Here is a 25835-nt window from a genome sequence, read left to right on the forward strand (position 1 = left end):
AGATTAAAAAGATTAAAGTCCCAATGATCGTCACACACACACCTGGGTGTGGTGAAATTTGTCCTCTGCATTTAACCCATCCCCGTGTGATTTTAATCCATCCCCTGGGGGAGAGGGGAGCAGTGAGCAGCAGCGGTGCCGCGCTCGGGAATCAGTTGGTGATCTAACCCCCCAATTCCAACCCTTAATGCTGAGTGCCAAGCAGGGAGGCAATGGGTCCCATTTTTATAGTCTTTGGTATGACCCGGCCGGGGTTTGAACCCACAACCTTCCAGTCTCAGGGCGGACACTCTACCACTAGGCCACTGAGCTGGTAATGACCCTTAAGGAACTGTTTAATGCATGCCTGATGATTTTCTAAACCACGGACACTGCCAAAGTCGTCTAAAAATATTCAGTACTTGATCGTATCTTATGTTTTGACTAATGCTAGACGCCAGTTTTCGATTACTACTGAACGTTCTGGACAGAGGGAAATATTTTGCCTAACAAAGAAAAGATATGGTTGGAAGCATGATTAAACTAAGAATATGATGACGTAAGCAAGTACATGGAGTATCAAAAGAACAAACAAACAAAAACATGGTAAGTGGTGAGTACAAACTTTGCATAGTCAGGGAACATTAATAAATTGATGATGTCACAGCCAAAAGCTCACATAATTCCGTACAAAATGACAAAATTGAAAGAATGACGAATGGATGAGGTGCGACAGTGTATGTGCAAGAATGGAGCAGAATGTTTACCAGAATGTTTACAGGAAGGTCACTTGGAGATAAAACCAGCAGGTGCCAGAGGGAGACAGCCAAGAACCCGGCCAAAGATGATCGCCAAGGCCGAAAGACGGGATGGAAGACAACAGCCCCCACACACACCGAATCGCCCATAATCAGCACACCCCCCCGCGGAACCAGCTCTCACCGAACCAGCACCCACTCCCATGGAATCAAAATCTCCTGCGAACTTGCCCCACCCCCTGACTCATCACCCATCAAACTCGGCGCACACCGGCACGTGCAACTGAATATAAGCTGACCAAAGAACCTTGAACGTTGCCTTTTCTGAATGGAGACTTTCTGCTCTTGAGCATGGTCGCACGAAAGGCCCAGCGCTGTATTGTACTTTCCTGAAAACAGAGCTTTCTTAACAAGAATTGTCATTGAACTCAACCAACCTGTGTAAGTCTTATTTCTGCTACAGTGTCTTAGCATTTTCCTAAATTTGAAGAAATCAAACGAGCACGCAGTGAGTAAATTGGATAACAGGTGATTGGCAATGGCTTTTGCCGTGAGGCGCAGATAGCGCGCTCCCTAAATTGTGGACAAAATCCAACACCTCTTACAGGAACAAAACCACACAGACAACATAAGGACAGGAAGGATACATATGGCTGACAGGGATCAAAAGACATCCCTGTCACTAAAGAGGAAGAACCTAGATAAAAGGAAAGTCATAAACTCGTAAAGACAAAGCCTCCAGGTCTGGCAGGCCAAGACTTCACTTGAATTATTCCAACACTTTATGTCGCTGTTTAAGTGTTCAAACACTGTGGCTATATTAACACATTTCCGTAGTTAAGCTGATGTATATAATATCTAGTGTTTTTGTCATCTGTCTGTAACGTCGTGTTTCTTTAGATGAACAAAACGGCTTTGAAAAGAGACCTTACAGAGGCAACAAAAAAAAGCTTTTCCAGCCTTATGGCAAGGGGTGCGAGTGATCCTGGGATGCTTCATGCGCCTACCTGTAGAACAGGGGTCACCAACAGGCAGCCTGTGAGGACCGCATGAGTCGCCCGCAGGACTGTTCTAAAATTAGCTCAAATAGTGGCACTTGTCAGTGAGCTGCATCTATTTATTTTACAGTCAAACCTCGGTTTCCGAACGTCCCGGTTCTCGAACAAATCGGAATTTGAACAAAATATTCAAGATTTTTTTGCTTCGGTTGTTGAACAAAATTCGGAGGTCGAACCTCGCGAGATGAGCCGGGAGGACCCGAGAAAACCCGACCGCGCGGCCCGGATGCCGACTGACTCCATGGTTATTGTATTTTCGTTACTTTGAGGATTGTATTAACCCCTAATCATGCCTCCAAAGAAAGCAAGTGGGAGCAGTAAAGCCATCCTAAAACACAAAGACGCTCTTAAAGCAATGCGACAGTGAGCGCCCGGCGCGCTACAGTTGCGCGATTGGATCAAATTAAGCTCCCTGCGCACTGAGGTCCACTTAAATTTTGGAAAGTACATCAGGACTTTAATTTTTGTCCGATCGCGCAACTGTAGCGCACCGCCGAACGTGCAACCGTAGGGCGTCGCCGACCGCGCAACTGCACGGTGCTGGTCGCATTATTGTGACAGAGCCTTCGCTGAAATTTAGAAAATATTTTTAAAGTCCTGTTCCTTTGGAGGCATGATTAGAGTTGATGCAATCCTCAGAGTAACAAGAACGTAATAACGAATGGAGTCAATTGGCATGTGGGTCCTCTCGGCTCATCTCGCGAGGTTCGACAACCGAATTTCGTCCGACATCCGAAGCAAAGAAATCTCGAATTTTTTGTTCGAATACCGATTTGTTCGAGAACCGGGACGTTCGAAAACCGAGGCTCCACTGTATTTGTAATGGGAAAAATAGATTCGGAATTCGACCGATTCGCTTCTTGAACCGCCTTCTGGACGGATTGTGGTCGAAAACGGAGGTTTGACTGTATTTTTGCTATTCTTTTTAAAATCACACTTACATGTCAAAGTCAAAGTCTGCTTTATTGTCAACCTCTTCACATGCCAAGACGCACAAAGAAATCGAAATTACGTTTCCACTATCCCACGGTGACAAGACATAGTACACGACATACATACAAGCAAACAACACAAAATAAAAACAAGAAGGCACAAACAATGAATAATAAGAGTGATGAATAAATAATAAATAAACAAATAACACAATAAATAAATAAATAAGAGGAGCAAAACGGAGCAAGTGTGCATACAGCAGACAGTCAGAATATAGCGCAAAAGTACAGGACGCTACGCAGAAGGGGGGAGAGAGTTCAGGATCCTAACAGCCTGGAGTACGAAGCTGTTGGTGAGTCTGGTGGTGCGGGAGCGCAGGCTCCCGTACCTCTTCCCAGAGGGCAGAAGATCGAACAAAGAGTGAGCGGGGTGACTCACATCACTCACAATCGTGAACTGGAAATGACAATAATAACACATAGTGAAAGCTAAATTGAGCATATTGGCTATTTCAGAAGTGTGTGTCAAAACTGGTAGCCCTTTGCCTTAATCAGTACCCAGGGAGTAGCTCTCGGTTTAAGAAAGGTTGGTGACCCCTGCTGTAGAATAAGAGATCTCCAGTTCAAATTTACAGTGAATAACTGAGGAGCAGGTTCCATTTATTTCGTTTTACATTCGGGGTTTTTTTCCCCCGTTTTCACATTTCGTTTTACAATGGAGGATTACATATCCAAACGATTTTCTACTATGGCTTTTCGGTCAAAGCAGGAGGTCATCAGTAAAGTAAGACCAACTCCGGAGTTAAATGTTTGATTCGGCAACGGGACTTCGGAGCATGTCTTTTCAAACGGAGTTAAAATAGTTAAACTTAAATAATGAATAAGCCACTATAGAGCAGCGTTCCCCAACCTTTTTTGTGACACGGTTAGGTGCCGGACAAATTTTACCAGGGGGGTGACGTCAGTGCATCCCCAGTCATGAACGTCACCGCACGTCACTGGGTTAGACACGTGATCGTTCATTTCTCGTTAGGAGACCCACTTACATCGTCAATGACTCCTGTACCACTGTAACAGACATATGTACACGAACGTAAAACAGGAAGCGGTATCGCCAGAAAACAGCCTTCAAAATAAATCACCCTACCTCAAATCAAAGCACGGCTGAATAACATAAATAACTTGGAGAATTCTTAACACATACTGTAAATATGTTTTTAGAACAACTTTTATGATTATATATTTTTTTATAACAAGGTACAAGTAAATATGTTTTTAGAACTCTTATTATTATAACGTTTTTTGTATAACAAGGTACAACACTGTAAATATGTTTCTAGAACTCTTGTTATAATTTTTTTTTATAAAAAGGTACAAGTGTACGCACTGCAATTGAGTGGGCACTCCTTGCCTTCTGCTGGCGTGTGGGCAAGTTTTGTGCCATAATTCCTCAATTTAGAAGTTTTATTTTGACTTTAAAACATTTTTTTAATTCGGAAAAAAAATCCGCAATGGTTTAAACCGAATGGAAGTTGTAGATCCAGAATTGATTACTGGTTGGGCACTGACGATATAATATCTCAAACTACAAAGGTTTCCAAGTCCAATGCACCTTCATCAGATCACTGTCTTATTATGTTAACTTTAGAACCAGCCATCAAGAAAATATATCAGAGAGGCTATTGGAAATTTAATGCCAAGTTTTTAGAAAATGAAGAGTACTGTAACAAGATAAAAAAAAATTGATTACTGAAATAGAACATTACAACACAATTATTGGTCCTATTAATACATAGGAATTTCTAAAATTCAGGATTAGAGAAAAAAGTATACATTTTGTAAGTTTTTAACACTCAAAAACAAAGAAGAAAAAAAACTACTGCAAGATTTACATTTAGTTTGCCGACCGGGCAAACAGGTCGGTGGACGATGCGGTCAACATGGGGCTGCACTACATCCTGCGCCACCTAGACATCCCGGGGACGTACACCAGGATCCTGTTTGTGGACTTCAGCTCGGCGTTCAACACCATCTCTCCTGACATCCTCCACCAGAAGCTCATCCAGCTCGCAGTGCCTACCTCCACCTGTCAGTGGATCACCAGCTTCCTGACCAACAGGAGACAGCATGTGAGACTGGGGACATCACATCCGACAGCCGGACCACCAGCACTGGCGCCCCCCAGGGGTGCGTCCTCTCCCCACTGCTCTTCTCTCTCTACACTAACGATTGCTCCTCGGGCGACTCTTCTGGGAAGCTCCTGAAGTATGCGGATGACACCACTCTCATCGGACTGATCCGGGATGGTGACGAGACTGCGTACAGACAGGAGGTGGAGCGGCTGGTCCACTGGTGCAGCCAAAACCACCTGGAGCTGAACCTGCTCAAGACTGTGGAGATGACAGTGGACTTCAGGAGAGACCCTTCTCCACTTCCACCCCTCACCATCCTCAGTAATGCTATTCCCACCACGGACACCTTCAAGTTCCTGGGATCCACAATCTCCCGGGACCTGAAATGGACCGGCCACATAGACTCTGTCCGGAAGAAGGCCCAGCAGAAGTTGTACTTTCTGAGACAGCTCAGGAAGTTCAACCTGCCACAGGAGCTGCTGAAGACCTTCTACACTGCCATCATCCAGTCTATCCTCTGCACCTCCATCACTGTCTGGTTTAGATCAGCCACCAAATAAGACAAGCACAGACTGCAACGGACAATCAGGTCTGCGGAAAAGATAATCAGGACCAACCTCCATCTATCCAAGACTTGTACCTGTCCAGGACCAGGAAACGTGCAAGTAACATCTCTGCAGACCCTTCTCACCCAGGTCACAGTCTGTTCAAACTACTCCCCTCCGGACGGCGTTAGAGTGCTGTACGCCAAAACCAGCAGACACAGCTTCTTCCCCCAGGCTGTCGCTCTGATGAACTCACACCACTCCTGGAGACTCAGAGACATCACTGTGCAATAACATTCTGCTCTTGCCACTTAAATGTTGTTAGTTGTCTGAATGTTGTCAGTCACTTAAATGTCGTATAGAGGCTGAGATCAACCGTAGTCAAATTCCATGTTTGGCATGCACAAACTTGGTCAATAAGGCTGATTCTGATTTATACTCTTCCTAGATTTTTACAAGGCCTTTGACTTAGTTGAACATGCTTTTATTTTAGAAACACTTAATTATTTTGGATTTGGGGAACATTTTGAAGATATTAATAGTATGCTCTACTTCGACATAAATAGTTGTGTGTCCATAGGCCAGGGAACTTATAAAATATTTAGTATAGAATGAGGAATCAGACAAGGATGTGGAAGCTCCCCTTTATTATTTATAATGGTGGCAGAGATTTTGTCCAATTTAGTTAAAAATTCCACAATCGAAGGTCTGGATTTGAACAATGACCAAATTATGATATGTGAGTTGGCTGATGATACAACTATATTTCTTGAGGATGAGCTCCAAATTCCAATAACACTGCAAGTGATTACCGTTTTTTTCCATGTATAATGCGCAAAATTTAACTAATTTATTGTCCTAAAATCTTGGGTGCGTATTATACATGGGTACAACAATTTTTGAAGAAAATCTCCCTCGAAATAAAACTTGAAATCACCTTTCTTCTTGTTTGTTGTCAATCGCGCATCGCATTCAGCCATCCTGCCCAACACACTTAGTCAGTAAAATTCATAATTGACGACACATCGTTTGATGCGATGATGCAATCCTTGATGGTGTGTTATTGTCAAATATTGTTTGTTTTTTAATCTCCATCGCAGACCGGATATCATACGAAGGCCGCCATGACAGTATGCGCAGAACGGATGCGCAAGACACGTCAATCGCGCATCGCATTCAGCCATCCTGCCCAACACACTTAGTCAGTAAAATTCATAATTGACGACACATCGTTTGATGCGATGGTGAAATCCTTGATGGTGTGTTATTGTCAAATATTGTTTGTTTTTTAATCTCCATCGCAAACCGGATATCATACGGAGGCCGCCATTACAGATGCGCAGAACGGATGCGCAAGACACGTCAGCTATATAAAGAGCGAGAGTTCAGTTTGTTCTCTACCTAAATGCGTATTACAGGTAATATTTTATTTCACACTTTGTCTTGTTCCTTTCTTCTCTGCTGTTCACTTCAAACACGCTCCATACGAACACAATGCTCTCGTATCAGACGCTTGCTCGATCACCTGCTCGTTTGCTGTCACAATGTACCCTACACAAATCCGAAACATTTCTCCGCTATCGAGTTTGCTAGCGCATGCGCAGTGATACTGACCGGCAGAATAACATCCGGTTGTTCCCAAAGATGATCTTTTTTCTGAAATAATTTTACGTTAGCAATCCCTAAGATGCAGCCCCAGAAGTCTCATTAATGGTGAGGTTTTTTTTCTAGGCTGCAATATAAAAACGTTATTAAAAAGAATACATTAGTACACTCAAAAAATCGTTGGCCTTAATTAAAATACATGCAGGTAATTGACCTGCGTGAAGCTGGCCCCCCACCCCGCTTAAATTTTGCGTGGGGTGGGGGGCCAGCTTCACGCAGGTATTTAACCGACTATTTTGCTTAAATTTTGCGTGGGGTGGGGCCCAGCTTCACGCAGGTATTTAATTGTATTTAGCCTATCGTTGTTTTTTAAATGGTATGGCTCTCACGGGAAATTACCGTTTTTTCCCATGTATAATGCGCAAAATGTAACTAATTTATTGTCCTAAAATCTGGGGTGCGCATTATACATGGGTACAATTTTTTTTTTTTTTGACACATCAGCTATATAAAGAGCGGGAGTTCAGTTCTCTACCTAAATGCGTATTACAGGTAATATTTTATTTCACAACACTTTGCCTTGTTCCTTTCTTCTCTGCTGTTCACTTCAAACACGCTCCATACGAACACAATGCTCTCGTATCAGACGCTTGCTCGATCACCTGCTCGTTTGCTGTCACAATGTACCCTACACAAATCCGAAACATTTCTTCGCTATCGAGTTTGCTAGCGCATGCGCAGTGATACTGACCGGCAGAATAACAACCGGTTGTTCCCAAAGATGATCTTTTTTCTGAAATAATTTTACGTTTACGGACTTAAGTAGGAGTCAAAATTTGGGTGCGTATTATACATGGGTACAGGCTTTTTTCCAGCATCGACATGCCATTTTTAGGGTGCGTATTATACATGGGGGCGCATTATACATGGAAAAAACATTAGTTTTAAAAAATGGGCATTTATGGCTGTCTGCCAAAAAGGTTCCCGACCCCTGGTGTAACATATGTAGATGTAGCTAAAGTATACATACTGTAAATATGTTTTTAGAACTCTTATTATAACAACTTTTTTTTATAAGAAGGTACAAGTGTACGTACTGTAAATATGTTTTTAGAACTCTTATTATTATAACGATTTTTTATAACAAGGTACACTACTGTAAATATGTTTTTAGAACGCTTATTATTACAACAACTTTTTTTATAAAAAGGTAAAGTGTACATACTGCAATTGTGTGGACACTCCCTGCCTTCTGCTGGCGTGTGGGCAACTTTCGTGCCATAATTCCTCAATTTAGAAGTTTTATTTTGAATTTGTGAATTTCTGATTTTTTTTATTTGGAAAAAAAATCTGCGATGTACTGAAGCCGCGATAAACGAACCGCGATGTAGGAGGGATTACTGTATAATGATTTATTGGCATGGAAGCAGTTAACATGACATACCTCTGGGGTGCGGTAATGCACTGCTTGAGTTGGCCAACCCTCGTTAAACGTTAGACGAAGAAGAAGACGAAGAAGAAGAAGAAGACGAAGAAGAAGAAGAAGAAGAAGAAGAAAAGGGGGAAAATATCCCTGCGGCCTTGCGCACAAATTTTTCTGGCGTGGCGTTAGTTTTAGCGTGATTCTGAAGGTGCCTGTTCGAGTGAGCTTGCGCTAGGCTGGAATCCAATCGCCTCCGAGACCTGTTGTGAATTTTTTGACGCGCCAGAAGTTCTTTTTTTTTTTTTTTTTTTTTTTGCTTTGTCACACTTTCGTCGTTCCAGGTAAGAACGTGTCGCTCCCTCTTCCCGCCATCATTTTCTTTGTTTGCGCCGAGGCTAACATTGGCTGCTAGGTCGTGGCCTCCATCACATTCAGCCCCCCGAAATTTTCCGAGAGTCAACTTTTGCAAAATGCGTCTACTTGGGTTTTCGTTCGGGTTGCGAGTGTCTTATTGTTGAAACTATTGCACTCAGGCTAGCATAACGGAAACCTCAAACTGGCCTAGGTAGCGTTGAAAATCACGAAATTGATAAGGATCTATCAGGAGACGAAACACTCTTAGCAGTTAACACGATCATGCCAACTTCTTGAGACCTTTATGCCCGTCTTACCATATTGCAAAGAAGACACAATTACAAAGTGGTTAGCCCCCCCCCACAAACAAAAAATCCCCATACACTAACTTTCACACATTGGTCATTTAAAAACACAGCAGTCTAAGGTAATTGCAACGAATGCACGGCTAAGAAATATAAATTAAATTACACAAGAAATGAGAAGCATTGCATAAATACACATTATCCATTCATCCATTCATAATTAGTTTGTGAAAATGAACAGCCTAATAAAAAAACGTTTGTAAAGGAAAACATATATTCAAAAGCAGCAAAATACAGGGTAAGTTCTGTTTCAAGTAGTCTTCAACATTTTACCCATCAAAGAATTTGTCCTGGTCATCCATGGCGAGTTGGTGATCACTGCTCAATAACCGCTCTCAAAGAGACAATGCAAAACCTGCTGCATCTTCGATATTTGTGGCACACTGGCACCCCTTCACGTTATGATGCACATGACCTGCTTCTGGGGATCAATAAAGTATCAATTTGCGCATGCACAACTGTATTTGTCGTGGGCTGTTGCTCAGGCACGCAACTGTGTTTCAAGGGCGGGCGGACAGACAGACAGACCATCCATCCATCCATCCATCAGTTGGTCAGTCAATCGCATGGCGCTGAGACGAGGACACGTGAGGTACCTGAAGGTGAGAGAGGCCTCTGAACCCTGGCCGAGTTGGCCTGTGGGAGAAAGTCACAAAGTTGAAAAGGGTTGCCTTGTGTGTCGGCAGGTGACCCTTTAACCCAAAGGCTGTGTTTCAGGTGTGCGAGGTGCAGGCGTCCCAGAAGGATATCAGAGACGCTGAAGGAGCCGGCGGAGCAAAGGTGACTTTGCACAGCGGGGCGCGACGGCCCGCCCATGTCCATGTGCTTGATAATGTCATGACGCTTTGTCCGCAGGAGATGTACGACAACGGCTATGGCGAGCACGCCGCCGAGGACGACAACGCCAGAACCAACCTGATCGTCAACTACCTGCCGCAAAGCATGAACCAGGAGGAACTGCGCAACCTGTTCAGCAATGTCGGCGAGGTGGAGTCGGCCAAGCTGATTCGGGACAAAGTCGCAGGTATGTGACTGTTTGCTGAATCGCATTGCGGCCGCTCACACCACCATGCTGTCACGTTAGCGGCGGCGGACTACCACAATGACAGTGACCTGTACGGGGCGTGAAGCAGTGTCAGTTCAGGCCCACTGTGCTCCTAGGTTATTTTTGTTTTGTTTTTTTATGGAGAGAAAGAAAAAGAAAAGAAAGTTTGTCTGGGCGCCTGACGTTATCCCCGATGCGGTGAAGCGGTACAGCGTTGGCATCTAATGTCATGACATTTTATTGAAAGAATTAGTCTTGGGAAGTGCCTCCCTTTGCATTCGCTTGCTCGCTCGCTCACATGAGCCAGCCATTGGCCGCTCAAGGGAATTAGTACCGCCACTGGAACGGAAATATGCTCGGTCTACATCGGACGTACTTAACATGTACGACGGCGGGCGCTCCCCGCACATTCCCTGCGCCTTGAAGCGAGGGCCAATTGCAAACGGGCAGCGGCAACGGGTCCCGTGTCACAACAATCATTTCCAGTCATGATGTCTTTCAGTTAAGACCTGAGTTCCAAATGGTGTGTTTTTGTTATTTTATTTTGGATTTTCCATGTCTGTCACACCCACGACCGGTTCCCTTTCAAATGCTGTTCAGGCGGCCGTTTGTTTTTTCCGCCGACCGTTGTCCTTGTTTTTGGGAACCGGCGTTGCATTGTGTTTGTTTGAATGTCGAATTTTTACAATATGTTGCGTCGAGGGCGTGTTGACCTGTGAGCTTTTTCTAAATTGTTTGTTTCTTGAACTGGCCCCGCTGTCAAAGAGTCACTGTGATCGTCAACATGAAGGGAATGTATTTGATTTGTAGCAACCTTTTGTGTTTTTGTAAAATCTGAGCCGGTGGAAAGGTCATGCAGCCTTAGCGAGCATTTGTACACTGTGCACTTTTGTTGACCTCTGTCATTTTGTTGTTGTTTTTTGTTTTGTTGTTTTGCTTTGTGTTTCTAGGAAACAGTTTAGGTTACGGCTTTGTTAACTTTGTTAACGCTAGTGATGCCGAGAGGGCAATCAGTTCCCTCAACGGCCTGAGGCTTCAGTCTAAAACCATCAAGGTAAAGTTCCACTTTCACTTGCTGCTCTGTAGGGGGTGCTCTTTCTCAAGCATCCACAAGGTACTCAACATTGTCGTTTGTTTTTGTTTTTTTCAACAAAGCAATCTGTCACTTCTATTGTGCCTGACTTTTTTTTAGTCACCTATTGTTTTGATTTGATCAAGTTTTGATGTCTTTTATTTCTATTTTTATGAACAAACGTTGCTGTTTGAGGCTTTTGTTTTGATGTAATATGAAATTGCCTAAATGCTGCCAATGAAATTTTGCTCTTGAATATGTCAATGTTTTCTTTTGACCAAGCTGACTTTGTGCAGCTTGTTCAAGCGTTTGGTCTTTTGCTGCAGGTGTCGTACGCGCGTCCCAGCTCAGACACCATCAAAGATGCCAATCTGTACATTAGCGGCCTGCCGCGCACCATCAGCCAGCAGGACCTGGAAGACATGTTTTCTCGCTACGGGCACATCATCAATTCCCGTGTGCTGGTGGACCAGGCATCAGGTAAGCACACACGCATGCCAGGCAGCAGTCACATCCAGCTCACACATGCGCTCGGCCATTTAGGTCTGTCGAGGGGCGTGGCCTTCATCCGATTCGACAAGAGGGCTGAGGCGGAAGAGGCCATCAAGGAGCTCAACGGGCACACGCCGCCCGGCGGTTCCGAGCCCATCACGGTCAAGTTTGCCGCCAATCCCAACCAGGCCAGGAACTCTCAGCTTGTCTCACAAATGTACCATGGCCAATCGCGACGCTTCGCTGGACCTGTGCACCACCAGACACAGAGGTTCAGGTACGCGCCACGCCACACATACATGTGCTCAGGAAAGAACAAGCCACAGACAGTGGTCACTGGATTGGCTTATCACAAAAGTCAGGCCAAGTATGAATCAAGGACAATGACAATACAAAAGCAAAACCATATACCGCTTTTCTTGGCCACCATGCCAAAGAGCAGGCAATGAGCTGCCTCCCTGCGGCTAAGGTGCCATTTCGCTCATGTCTGTCCATTGCCTTTCATAAGTCACCAGGAAACGTAAACACAACGCGGTCCTTGTCACTGAAATCGTTACGCTCATCTTGCCTGTTTAGTCGCCACAAGCTGCGGAACTATACAAATTTAGCGTTGCTAAACGTCCCATATATAATTTTTGTATCTTGATGATGTATCGTCACTGTGAAGGCATGCAATTGATAGTGATATAAATTTTGGGCCATTTGGCCTAGCCCTGTTCGGACCTTGAACGCAAACTTAATAACTTTGCACGCACATTAGACCTGGCATAAACGCCTACGTATAGTTTTGAGACCTCTTGTACGATTTTCAAGAAAGGATTCATAGCTCCCCTTACAAAGGTTTGACAAATTATTCACGGTTCTACGTTTCATCTACCTAAATGCAGCAAGTCCGCCCTTTGGACAGAGGTAATGTTTTAACAAACTCCTAGAGTTTTTCTCCGATCATCTTCAAACATTTGGTGTTTCATTCATGAAAGGTTTTTGAATGCTTTTTTCCCTGTCACATGCCGTTGCCATGGCGATTCACTTTTTGCAAAGAAAAATAAGGCTGTTTTTGAGGGTTTAAACCCAGGTGAAAAACTGCAATTAGGGCACATCATACCTGGTATAAAAATGTACAATATTTATGTACCTCAACATGGAAGTACCCCAACTTGTAAGTGATCCTTTTGTGTGTTTTTCTTTTTGCTTTAATCCCTGCATATGGGAATTCCCACAGGATGTGGTTTTTAAATTTACAGAAAAATTGGGATTTTTTTGGGAAGGCGGGGTGGTGCGAAAATCGCTGCCATCACATAACAGCTGTTTCTCCTCTAGGTTCTCTCCAATGAGCGTGGAGCACATGGGCGCAGGAGGAGGAGGGGCTTCGGGAACCCCGTCAGGATGGTGCATCTTCATCTACAACCTGGGCCAGGAAGCGGACGAGGCCATGCTGTGGCAGCTCTTCGGACCTTTTGGCGCCGTCAGCAATGTCAAGGTCATCCGTGACTTCAGCAGCAACAAATGCAAAGGCTTCGGCTTTGTCACCATGAACAACTACGAGGAGGCGGCCATGGCCATACACAACCTCAATGGCTACAGGCTGGGGGACAAAGTCCTCCAGGTGTCCTTCAAGACCAGCAAAGGACACAAGTAGACCCCAGGTCCCAGCTTGTTGCTCTCTTTCTGTGGGGCTTACCTTGTCCACCTGTGGAGCGTACGCTCATTTTGGCTGTCCTGAGCTCAACTCGTTGCTTTGGTTTCACTTGTCACAAGGGCAAACCCTTCTCATCCACAGACTACATTTCTCCCCACAATGTTGCTTGTTTCTCTCCAAACCACCTCAGCTCAATAAAAACCCATCCCAAAAATCAGCCATGCTGCTCAGTATTCACTTCCGTAGACATAAGTAGCGATTTACAAGAAGCATTTGAAGTTTCTCAGTAGCTAAGTAATGCAACATATCACAAGCAACTATGGTATCATTGCGGTATCATAGTAGGCTATGTGCTGTCAGCATACAAATTTCCCACGCACTGGGGCAACATCAATGTTGATCATTAATGTTGATCATCAATATTCTATTATTTTCTGTCATTGGTTTTGTAAAACGCTTTATTTCAACGAAAGCCGTTGCGAAAGTGCTATATAAAAGATGTATTGATCATAAATGCATCTGGGCTTCATTTTCATTGAATTATATATACATTTCCGTAAAGTAACCTCAACTGGAGCAATGTGGTATGTGAGCCGCTGGGTTTTGTATACCGTAGTTCCTTTTCTATCCGCAAGATAGCAGCAGGCGCATACATGCCCCCCCCCCCCCGGATGACGTCAATCTGCTACTTCCGTTGCGAAGGCAGCTACAGCAGCTTGATGTAAACAAACGGCGTTTAAGAAAAAGGCTCCCGTACTGGACGTCGAGGTTGTTCGTGGGTGTGACGCGAGTGATGGAGTGAAGTGGAGGCGGCAACATGTCCATGGAAGACCCCTTCTTCGTCGTCAAAGGGTCAGAAAAGCTTATGGGAAACTGTTAGCGTGTTAGCACTGGCACATCCCGTGTCTCTGCACAACCAAACAAGTCGGCGTTAAATCTCCAAAATATAGACTTGTTCAAGCATATAACGTATGATTTTCACTAAATAATTTATCTTATATTCCTAACAATCAAGTAGTTCATGTGATAATAGAGCAATATTCGTAATCAACTCGTTCCATTAAACAATTCGTTTGACAGTAATTAGGTGAAAAAAAGGTGCGTTGATAATAGCTCAAATCAACAATTCATCTCGTATTTACAACGAATGACAGGCTCAGCCTAATGGCTCACATGGTTTACACCAGTGGTTCTTAACCTTGTTGGAGGTACCAAACTCCACCAGTTTCTTATGCGCATTCACCGAACCCCTCTTTAGTTAAAAAATAAAATTAGTTTTGACTTCTGCTGTTGCATTTGCGAGATATGCGTCATCACGAATTTACACAATAAACCAGGTGTGTTCGGACCTCTGCAGTGGAAGCTCTGCCGAACCCCTGAGACCGACTCACTGAACCCCTAGGGTTTGAGCGAACCCAGGTTAAGAAGCACTGGTTTACACTTTGAGTCAAAAGCCAATACGTCCTACAATTCTACGACACACAACTGGAATGGCCTGAACAAGTGATGAGTAAATAGGAAATATCACTGTTGTTCGTTTTTACCGGAGGTAGCGACTTTCCATTGAATTGGATTCAAGCTCGCCTCTTATTGCACCCAGGTTTTTGTTGCCCAAGAATGATTCGTGACAGCTGGAAACCCCCAACTTTGCCTGTTTGCTCGTCAACAGGGAGGTGCAGAAGGCCGTGAGCGGCGCTCAAACCCTCCATCACAGATGGAGAGAGTTGCTGCTGGAAGGGGGTGCAGCCTCGAAGGAGGAGATGGACTGGACCACGAATGAGCTGAGGAACAGTTTGCGCTCCATTGAGTGGGACCTGGAAGACCTTGATGAGACCATCAATATCCTTTCCCAGTGTAGTTAGCTGCTTAGAAGAGGAGAAGAAGAAAGTTGAGCTTTTTCACAAGGCGATCTTTCTATTTGCTGTGTGCGTGTGTGTGCGCGTGAGTTCTCGACAGCGTTTGTGTGTGAATATTTGTTGCTCCCAGAAGTCAATGCTAATTTAATGTTCGCGTGTGAGTGGGATTTTCTCCCTGACTTTAGCATTAGCATTGGTGATGTATTTGAAAAGGAAGCAAGTCATGTGTTCAAATATACAAGGTGTGTCGTCGTTTTTATCGTGTGTTCAGGTTGACAATCAACTCCACCTGGGGGGTATTCCTGAAAGCAGCTTCAACATACTCTGAGTATATCCTTGAACTCTGAGGTGACTTACCCTGAGAATGGAGACTCTGAGTATTCGGTTCCAGAAAAGATGATCTGAGTTAGTTCAATCAACTCTCAGTATGTTAACCTGGAGTTATGCGCGCGCACAACCACTATAAAAACCCATCATCAATCGAGCCCCGAAGCCACGAGTCACCATGACAACTGAGGAAAAAACAGATCACTTTATTTTACCACAATGGAGTTAGAGGTCCTTATGCAAGCGAGTACAAACGTATTTTTCACCGCAAATCTAATACGGCTGCAGCAGCGAAGGAGAGCGAGACGTCATAGGAGGAAATTGCTGCCTGATGCGCAGGTTTGAATGTACTATTTCATTGATGTAACGTCTAACCATAAGATGGTAGCATAGCCTATATTTATGAATTTAAATAGGAATAAAATCAGAATTTCATTTAGTGCAATCCGACAGGAGAAACAAGGACCTGGAAGCAGCTCAAAATGAAACAAAAACATTAGTCAAAAAGATAAGGCATGTTTTGCTAGCCTGTGATTGCACCTCACTTTGATTTTAATTTAATTATTTTAAATGGACTTACGCTATAAAACAAAGTCAATATTAATTTAGACTACAATTTTAAATCAGTGGCTACTTCAAATAATTTAAACCCCAAACAAAATGTTTTCCCACATCTTCTCGGTTAATTCTACACTTCGTGGATTAATACTTGACATGAACATCATTTATGTTGTAGTCATTTAAAATGTGACACTAGCCTACAGCAACACTCATTAAAATACTATTTTAAAACAAACATTGAGTTCTGCTCAGCCAATAGAAAAAAGTAATGTTATGCATCCCTGATATTATAAAGAAAACGCCGTTTGCAAAACAAACGTATTGCTATGCGTAAAGTTTGGTCTGATGTGAGTGCTCATCTGCGGTGTGTGGGAATCGAACTCACGGTGCTGCACCCAAGACAGGTGAGTGTGCCACTACACTATCTATCAGGCATCCCACGGAGAAGGTTATTGAGATAAATTATACTGTTCAAAGAAAAGCGGTAGCGTTCGAAAATATATTCTTTGAGAAATGATAAAACGTCTAATCTGGGTCGGAAGATTCTCTCGCAACGTAAAGTGTTTCGAATTATTAAGGCTTCGATGTCGATCGGATTTTGAATGAACAGCCAATCCGTGATTAACCGCTTTCTTTGTGTGGGAGGAGACAGGTTGAAACTCTGGGTCTCTTATAGTAAACCTGCCAGCGAGCAGGTTATGTTCATAGAGTAAGTTACCGCAGTAACTGACCCAGAGTTTAAGTTACCTCTCTTTCTGGAACGGATAACTCAGAGTTTCCCCCACTTTCTGGAATACCCTTCTGGGGTTAGAGTTCAGGATCAAGCACGCTCAGGCCGAGGCTATGCCTGCTGTGAAAGGAATGTGGTGCATTCTAGGTACTTTCAGCGCCACAGTAGTTTTACTCTGATGAGATTTTCTTGAAGTGGTGGCAGGGAGGAGGTCCTTCAGAGCTTTTAAGAGCGGTCCGTCCAGTCCACGCTGAGAAAGCGAGAACATGGCCCGCCCTTTGGCTCAAAGCCGGCCCGCCAGTGTCTGCTTTCTTAACAGTCAGTCAACGCATCGTGGAGTCCAACCCCAAGAAGTTCAACCTGGATGCCGATGAGCTGGTCAAGAGAAAAGCCTTCATCAGCAGCACCAGACGCATTGTCAAGGTACGCCACGCCTCATTGTGGATGACTTGCATTGAGCTACTTGTCACATTCCTCCCTCCCGTCGCAGCAAATGAAGGAGCACATGACGAGTGGTCCGGCCGTGGCCTTTGCCGACGGGACAGACAAGCGGGTGCTCCATCGGCTTCCGGCGCAAATGACCATGCGTGTGCTCAGGCGGTAAGGTCTGAAGAATGTGGTGTGTGCGCAGGTGCCGCTCGGCGACGGCGCCAAATGCGACGTGTACCAGCCGCCGGCGCGTGGCCTGCACGACACTAACTCCGACTTCATCGAGAACCAGCAACTTCAGCAACAGGTTGGCCAAGACGCACGGCCGGCCCAAAAACCGCTCGCCGGCCGGCTTTGCTCATTCCTTGGTTTTCCTGTCAGTTGATGGCGGAGCAGCAGGACGAACAGCTGGAGCTTGTCTCGGGAACCATTGGCGTCCTGAAGAACATGTCAGAGAGGATTGGCCTGGAGTTGGACGAACAGGCTGTGTAAGATGGCCGCGCTCCCGCCATGACGGCAGGCGAGGAAAAGCGGCACTTAGTTGTGTGCGTCTTTGTTTTTTTGCAGTATGCTGGACGACTTTGGCCAGGAGATGGACAGCACACACTCCAGACTGGACAACGTCATGAAGAAACTGGCCAAAGTGTCCCACATCACCAGCGGTAGGCACTCAAACTTGTCGGCCGGCCGCAGTACCTCCTGCTTGCTGGTTTAGAAGGACTTGGGCTGGCCAACTGGCATCTCTCACACCTGATCTCCCTCACCTCCCATTCTCCCTCCCTCAATCTCCCCATCCGTGGATGACGGCGCAGACCGTCGCCAGTGGTGCGCCATTGGTGTGCTGCTGGCTGTCCTCTTGGTCATCCTCCTGCTCCTCGTCATCCTCTGACACGATGACTCGTCTTCATCCTCCCGGACCAGAGGTCGTTGTCTGTTTTGTCTCCTGCTGAGTGGCGACTGTTTTCTTCCCTTCCTTTGCGGACTTTTCAGTGTGAAAGACTGACTCGATTCTTTGTTGCACAGTTCACCTTTTGTCCTGCAGGTGTCACAAGCAGCCCTAAAGCCAGGGCTGCCCAAGTCCTGTCCTGAGAGAACCTACCCAGGCTGTATTTCCAACGTTGCTTGATTCAAATCATCAGGCTTTTGCAAACTTATTGCTGAGCTCATCCATGGTATCGGATGTGTTGCAGTTGGATGACATCTCAAATAGGCTGGATAGGGGCTCTTCAGGACAGCCCTGCCTAAAGCCATTCTAAAAGTATCCATCCATTATCTGACCTGCTTATCGTCACAAAGGTCACGACCCAGATGTCTCATGACACCCCACATTCAACTATGAACACACTTAAAAAGTTTCATTAATGACAAAGTACCATGAACTTAAATTGAAGATTAGCTTGGCAGCTGGTAATGGAACCAAAACCACATATTTTTATTTCTTTTTCAATTCATAAAATCCATTTCTTGTCCCAAACGTGTTACCTCCACTTTTGTCTGGGTTGTGTTTGGACGGACTGGGCGGGCCTGAAATAGTAACGGAAGCTCGGTGAAGGACACCCAATGGCAACCTCTTCCTTAATATAGAAAATCTACGAACAGGAAGACCAACCTGGATGCATAAAAAAAAAAGGTCCAAGTGCCAACAAATTCGGTCAAGTTCATTGTTGTCATCCATGGACCCAACAGATCTCAACGAAAACGTCAGGTGTGATTACTACCAATTAGCCATCCATGTTTTCAGCACAAGTAAAAACCCAGACATCGTAGACAAACTAGAAAATGCCATTTCTGGAGAAAATGCGTGTGAAGGTGAAGAGGTTGAATAACTTCTTGGGGAATGCTGCAGAATGATGTTGAAATGAGTTGAATAACTTGAGAAATGTAGAAAACAGAAGTGTAAAACGAAAATTTGGAGAATTTGTGGTGAATTTCAAAATTGAAAATCTATACATTTTGGTAAGTGGGAAGTTGTGAAATAGGTACGAAAATGATGAACAGTTGAAAGTTGGAACGGGTGGAATCGGTTGAAAAATGTAGAAATTAGAGTTGAAAAATGAAATTTTGAAGAAATTGGCGAGAATTTCAAAATAGAAAATTTTGAATTTTTGGTAAGTGGGAAGTTGTGGAATAGGTAGGCAAAAGATGAACAGTTGAAAGTTGGAACAGGTTGAATCGGTTGAAAAATGTAGAAGTTAGAGCAAATGTTCAATCCTCATAGAGAATGAATGGGAATTTAAAAAAGAATTGCGCCAAACATTTTTGAAATTTAGAATGAAAGGAAAACTACGGGTTTAAGAGGTTCACTTTGGAATTCTAAAGTTGAAACAGGTTGAATCGGACAAAAATTGTAAAAGTTAGAGCAAATGTTTAATTTAGTTCACTTCTGGTTTTATTTGGGGCACTTCTGGTAGAATTAAGGTCACTTCCGGTTTGTTTGGGGTCACTTCCGGTTTGTTTGGGTCACTTCCGGTTTAGATGAGGTCACTCCCGGTTTATGCGTGTCATTTCCGGTTTAAAAAGGTCATTTCCTGTTTATTTTGGTCACTTCCGGTTTGATATAGGTCACTTCCGGTTGGATTTGGGTCACTTCCGGTTAATTTGGGTCACTTCCGGTTTGTTTTGGGGCACTTTCGGTCCACTTCCTGTTAAAATTGGGGCACTTCCAGTTCAATTACTGTTCATGTTGGGGCCCTTCCGGTTCACTTTGTGTTCATTTTGGGGTGACGTGAAGAAATTGACAATAAAGCAGACTTTGACTTTGAAATAAAGGAACAAAACTGTCGTGAAATTTTGTCAGTAATAATAACTTGTGACATTTTAAAGGCTTCAAAAACAGACAAAAAGGCTGAGAAATTTTCCATTGTTAGAATGGAATGGCCTGTGACTGAGTTGCTTGTGTGAAGCCGTGTGAGTCTCTTTACGGATGACCGCAAAGAGAAGCATTTTGATTCGAGATAAGCATAGGGAACAATCATCTGCCGTAAAAGCAATCCCTCCAGTACGGCTGTTGACAGCCCATTCTCATTTTGGCTATCAAAGATTTTCACACAATTTCTGGAAATTGGTTTCCCTGACGAGCACACGATGTCTCAAGAAAGGAATCAGTACTTTTTGACACATTTTTCTGAAATGCTTCATGGAAATTGGTTTCCCTGACGAGCACACGATGTCTCAAGAAAGGAATCAGTACTTTTTGACACATTTTTCTGAAATGCTTCATGGCTTAAGCTACATTTTGCCATCTGTTAGGTTCGTTCCCAGTTCTTTATCTTTAATGCTCGCTATGCTAACAGTAATTACCAAGAGGCCGCTTTCACAGTTTAACTATTTAATGTATGCCAGAATGATCGATGCACAGCTGTGGAGCCCTTTCTGCGAGATTCGGAAGAAGGTCTAACTCCCAGCGCCAAGGTTCCTGCTCTTACACTACTCTCGGCCGCCTTCCTGCAAGGAGGCGACTCTGCCTAGCCTGTGTGATAATGTGTGACCTTGTAGTCTTAACTGACAGCGACTTCTACATATCTGCATAGAGTGTCATAGAGAAGAGAAAGCTAATGAAGCAAGAGAAGGGTTACAGCGATATAACGGCACAGCTCAAGCTACCTAGCTAATCACATGTGCCAAAGAGGCCTATTCTAACAATCCCCCTGTTTGAGTGACCTTACAGGTCACTCAACTAAACTTGAGCTTTTGAAAAAAAAAAATATGGCTCCCCCTGTTGAATTGGCCTAAACTGCCAGTTACTCCCACCCCCTGTTTGTGTGTGCAAAAATCCTACCTATACAGGACTGTCTCATAAAATTTGAATATTGTGATAAAGTTCTTTATTTTCTGTAATGCAATTAAAAAAACAAAAATGTCATACATCAAGAATGTGCCTTCCCTTGATGTCTATTATGTGCCTTCCCTTGATGTCTATTGTATGCAAATGTATATGCGAATGAGCTAGGCGCCAGTCTGGCGGGCGCCAAGATAGCGCCAGTCAAGAGGGGGGCGCTGTCGCCATTTTGGTTTTGTGGCGCCATTTTGGATGGGGTTATGTCTGGGCATGTTAAAAAGTTAAAGTTAAAGTCCCAATGATCGTCACACACACACATGGGTGTGGAGAAATTTATCCTCTGCATTTAACCCATCCCCGTGTGATTTTAATCCATCCCCTGGGGGAGAGGGGAGCAGTGAGCAGCAGCGGTGCCGCGCTCGGGAATCAGTTGGTGATCTAACCCCCCAATTCCAACCCTTAATGCTGAGTGCCAAGCAGGGAGGCAATGGGTCCCATTTTTATAGTCTTTGGTATGACCCGGCCGGGGTTTGAACCCACAACCTTCCAGTCTCAGGGCGGACACTCTACCACTAGGCCACTGAGCTGGTGATGTATGGGGCCTGTATTATATCAGCCGGATGCAGAGTCAGATTTTCTAACAAACTGATAAAATAGATTTGCATCCATTTTTTGTGAAACAAACCAAAGAAGTGATACATCTGAGCTAGATTTGCTATCAACCAGTGCGCCTAGGGGTCAAGGGGGGAGTTTTGTTGAAAAAAAGGCATCTGAAGGAGTTAGTCAAGGTGTTGCTGCACCTAATTTGACATACAATAGCTTGTGGAGCCTCTGCTAGTTGAGTCAACAGTTACTGGGTCCGAGTTGTCTTTGTGAAACAAACCAAAGAAGTGATACATCTGAGCGAGATTTGCTATCAACCAGTGCGCCTAGGGGTCAAGGGGGGAGTTTTGTTGAAAAAAAGGCATCTGAAGGAGCTAGTCAAGGTGTTGCTGCACCTAATTTAACATACAATAGTTTGAGCTGAGGTAGAGTCATTAAAGCGTCGTTTGGGTCCGAGTTGTCTGCGTGTAACTTTGTTGAAAAAAGACATCTGAAGGAAATTTAACATACAATAGTTTGGAGTGTTCTCGCGACACATGACCCTATAGGCGTGGTCTTCTCTCCGCCGAGTTTGAGGTTAGTTTGGGACGGATGACCATCGATCATTTTGAGAAGACAAGCCAGCGCATGAGCTCTGATCAGAGGAGTTGGAGTGCGTCAAAAGTTGTTTCGAGATGGTTAAAGGTAAGTCATGTTACTATTTTATCGGTATAATAATAATAATAATAATACACTGGGGTTATTTGTAAAACATGATGTAATGTTTATGTAATGTCATGCAGATATAATCGTATTTGCTGATGTACATACACCCTTTGACGACGACTTTAGTGGAGTTTATCTAACACAATCAGACTACGGTGAGTCAGCCGTTCATCTACGATAGTTAATATGAATGCTATTAGTTGGTGATTTATTTTATGTATGTAACAGATCTCGTGGCCGCGGCCAGTAGAAAAAACGAGCCGCCAACACAAGCTGGTTTTGAAACCCAGACTCTAGTGGACGTCTCTGGACGCCATTTTGAAGCATCGAAGGCGGCAGAGCCAATCGCATCAGAGCCAGCGAGACCAACCGCATCAGAGTCACGTGCTACCATTGAGACCAATCAACTCACGCCCCACGCCGACCGACAGGAGGTTGTCACGAGCATAGAGGCGGAACAGGAAGTAGGGATGGGCGATACCAATGATTTTGGATTCGATCCGATACCAAGTATTTCCTGCCCAAAAATACCCGATATCGATCCGATATCGATACCGGAAGTGTAATTTCCCGCCAAAAAAACCAATTTAAATGCAGTGGCATGCTGCATCAATATTTTGTGCCTTACATGTGACTATTGACCTGCACATTTGTATACTACAGCAGGTGTTTCACTGCAAATGATACTTGCTCTTGGAGAGTCATCTATTGAATTTTGTAGAAAAAAGTATTACGTCATGTACATGAATTATTAACCTTTTTAGAAAAACATTAATGGAAGATGCTTATTAATAGTATAACTTTAATTAAAAGGAGCTATTCTTTACTTTTTTCTCTCTCTCTCTGTTGTTGGGAAAAAGTTTTGTCTTTTAGTATATTGTAAAAAGAAACATGGTACCAACAGAGATGCAGGGCTTAATCGTCATGAGCAGCAAAACTATAAATTTGTAAAGCCACTGGATACTTACATTTAATATTGTAATACTTTAGTGTTGTTTATAGGAAGTGGAGTTACAAATAAAACGTATGGCGTTCGACCACAAATTGAAAAGGGGAAAACTTTATTTATAAATGACTGACTAAAGCGCAGTAATTATTGCTTCAAATAGCACATCAACCACAAATGCTTACGATTTTTGGTTAGCACCTGATACCTGGATATGTCTTGCCTTTCTGAAACGCTGGTACTTTGGTACCTTAGCCTCGGTGTGGCTGCAGGGTTTTCCGTCGCTGCCTTAGTGTCTGCGGCACGTTTCAACTGCAGCTCTTCATGAACCGTGGGGTGAATTTTACTTAAATGTTTTGTTAAGTTTGTGGTGTTGCCACAATATTTAATCGTTTTGTGACATATTTCACATCTTGCCTCGTTGTTATTAACTAAAATATAATACCTCCAAACCAGACTTCTCTTACGTTCGGACTGGGCCGCCGCCGTGGCCATGCTTGTTTGTGTTTGGATTGGAAAGGGGGGCGGAGGCGGAGGGCTTGGCTTGTGAGAAAAGGGGGCGGGAGCAGAGCAGAGCAGGACACGCCGGTGCAGCAGGCGGAAGGAAAAGTAGTGCTAGCATGAGTGCAAGTCGTCAAATTGGAGCAGAAAAAAACGAGGAAAAATATAATTAAATAATTGTAAGTACCGATATTTTAGCTAGGGAGATCGATACTCAAAAATGAGCAGCCTGGATCGATATATCGATATTTTGGTATCGATCCGCCCATCCCTAACAGGAAGCATCCATAGACGCAGAATTGGCGGACGCTTTATCTGCATACGAAGGCGTGAGCCTTCCTCACGAGTCGACAAACAAAGTTAGAGGTATTCCTTCTTTTTTTTCTCTTTCTATGTTATCATTCGAGATCTGATACACTATCTCTGATAGAGTTTATGTCGCTCTTTTGCTGGTAAATGTGAGCCCTATCATTTCCAGCCACTAACTCAGCTTGAATCACGTCACCTGGCTGTGCTCGCCTATCCACCTTGCAAGACATCATCTATTTTATCCTCAATCTGGAGGTAAAAGTTTGCAAAATCATTGATGTTCGCTTGCGATGGTATATTTAACTGCCGCCTTACCTCGATATTATTGAAATGCGGTCTATTGACTACAACAGAACCGCCGCGCTGGTCAGTTATTACAGAACCGCTGTTAGATTGGTGAGGCATGTGTTGAAATGCTGGTGTGCTATCATCAATAACATCTACCGTTTTTTTCCGTGTATAATACGCAAAATTTAACTAATTTATTGTCCTAAAATCTGGGGTGCGCATTATACATGGGTACAATTTTTTTTTAATTTTTTTTTTTTAATTTAATTTTTTTTTTTTTTTTTTTTAAGAAAATCATGGTACTGGTACGAGTATTGATTTATGTATTGTTCTCTTCTTGTCATGTTGTGAAAGAATGTGGGTTGAATAAATACCGAAAGAACAATAGTGTGTTTGTACTGTGCTCTGGTCATTTCGTCAAAGAAGGGATAATAGTCCTCTTCTCTTCTTGACTGACAATGAATGTGATAGTTTAATACAATCAGCAAATAACAAAATGCGTATTACAGGTAATATTTTATTTCACAACACTTTGCCTTGTTCCTTTCGTCTCTGCTGTTCACTTCAAACACGCTCCATACGAACGCAATGCTCTCGTATCAGACGCTTGCTCGATCACCTGCTCGTTTGCTGTCACAATGTACCCTACACAAATCCGAAACATTTGTTGCGGCTCCGAGTCACGACGAGGGGCAAGTTTTGGTTTCCAAGGGTGTTTTTATTCCTCTTCAACGTCTCTCCCATACAGAGCCGCCTTTTTCACATGTCCGCACGTCACTTTCCTCTCTTTTCATCTGATCGCGGTGGTGCCTTTAGGGGCAGTCGGAGAAATCAACGCCAACAAAAAAAATACATCCAGCCTAGTTAAGACCATACCAAAGACTATAAAAATGGGACCCATTGCCTCCCTGCGTGTGTGACGATCATTGGGACTTTAAAAAAAAAAAAAAAAAAATTAAAGAAAAAAAAAAATTGGGTGCGTATTATACATGGGTACAGGCTTTTTTCCAGCATCAACATGCCATTGTTAGGGTGCGTATTATACATGGGGGCGTATTATACACGGAAAAAAACGGTATTTCGTGATCAATTATAACAGAGCAGTTGTTAGGCTGAAATGCCGGTGGAGTGTCAACAGTTATTACAGAAGCGTTGTCACGATGGTGCTGAAATATCGGTGTGCTGTCATCAATAACAGCCGGCGTTGAATCGACAGGCTTAACGGTCAACGGGTCAATCAGAGGCTGTGTATTTAGATTTTGGATCATGTTTAGCAATTGAACAGGAATATCAGGACTGCTACGCCCGTTGCTATCATTAGCTTGGTTATTTAATTCTGCTATCATGTTTAGCAATTGTGACGGGATCAGTGTAGGACTCTGTCTACCTTCATTCAGACTTTG

General features: G+C 43.8%; 2 protein-coding genes across 7 annotated transcripts; both read left to right on the forward strand.

Annotated features, from left to right (window-relative positions):
* Nucleotides 1-8533: 8533 nt before the first annotated feature.
* LOC119121641 (ELAV-like protein 1) lies at nucleotides 8534-13616 on the forward strand. 6 transcript variants are annotated; one of them, XM_037249466.1, is made up of 7 exons: nucleotides 8534-8773; nucleotides 9657-9753; nucleotides 9869-9931; nucleotides 10007-10175; nucleotides 11147-11250; nucleotides 11595-12037; nucleotides 13081-13537. In XM_037249466.1, the coding sequence occupies exons 2-7, from the start codon at nucleotides 9718-9720 to the stop codon at nucleotides 13397-13399; spliced, it is 1134 nt and encodes a 377-aa protein (XP_037105361.1). In that variant the 5' UTR covers nucleotides 8534-8773; nucleotides 9657-9717; the 3' UTR covers nucleotides 13400-13537. The 6 variants fall into 6 exon arrangements, with proteins under 6 accessions (XP_037105361.1, XP_037105359.1, XP_037105357.1 ...); XM_037249464.1 differs by having other exon boundaries at nucleotides 8536-8773; nucleotides 9869-10175; nucleotides 11595-11748; nucleotides 11812-12037; XM_037249463.1 differs by lacking the exon at nucleotides 8534-8773 and having other exon boundaries at nucleotides 9204-9753; nucleotides 11595-11748; nucleotides 11812-12037.
* Nucleotides 13617-14061: 445 nt separating this feature from the next.
* On the forward strand, nucleotides 14062-18409 carry stx6 (syntaxin 6). The gene is made up of 8 exons (XM_037249564.1): nucleotides 14062-14251; nucleotides 15069-15238; nucleotides 17202-17296; nucleotides 17364-17426; nucleotides 17505-17609; nucleotides 17684-17790; nucleotides 17870-17964; nucleotides 18115-18409. Exons 1-8 carry the CDS (start codon nucleotides 14217-14219, stop codon nucleotides 18189-18191), a joined length of 747 nt encoding a protein of 248 aa, XP_037105459.1. The 5' UTR covers nucleotides 14062-14216; the 3' UTR covers nucleotides 18192-18409.
* The last annotated feature ends 7426 nt before the right edge of the window (nucleotides 18410-25835 follow it).

The sequence above is a fragment of the Syngnathus acus genome, chromosome 4 (assembly GCF_901709675.1).
Source record: "Syngnathus acus chromosome 4, fSynAcu1.2, whole genome shotgun sequence".
In the NCBI taxonomy this organism is placed as follows: Eukaryota; Metazoa; Chordata; class Actinopteri; order Syngnathiformes; family Syngnathidae; genus Syngnathus; species Syngnathus acus.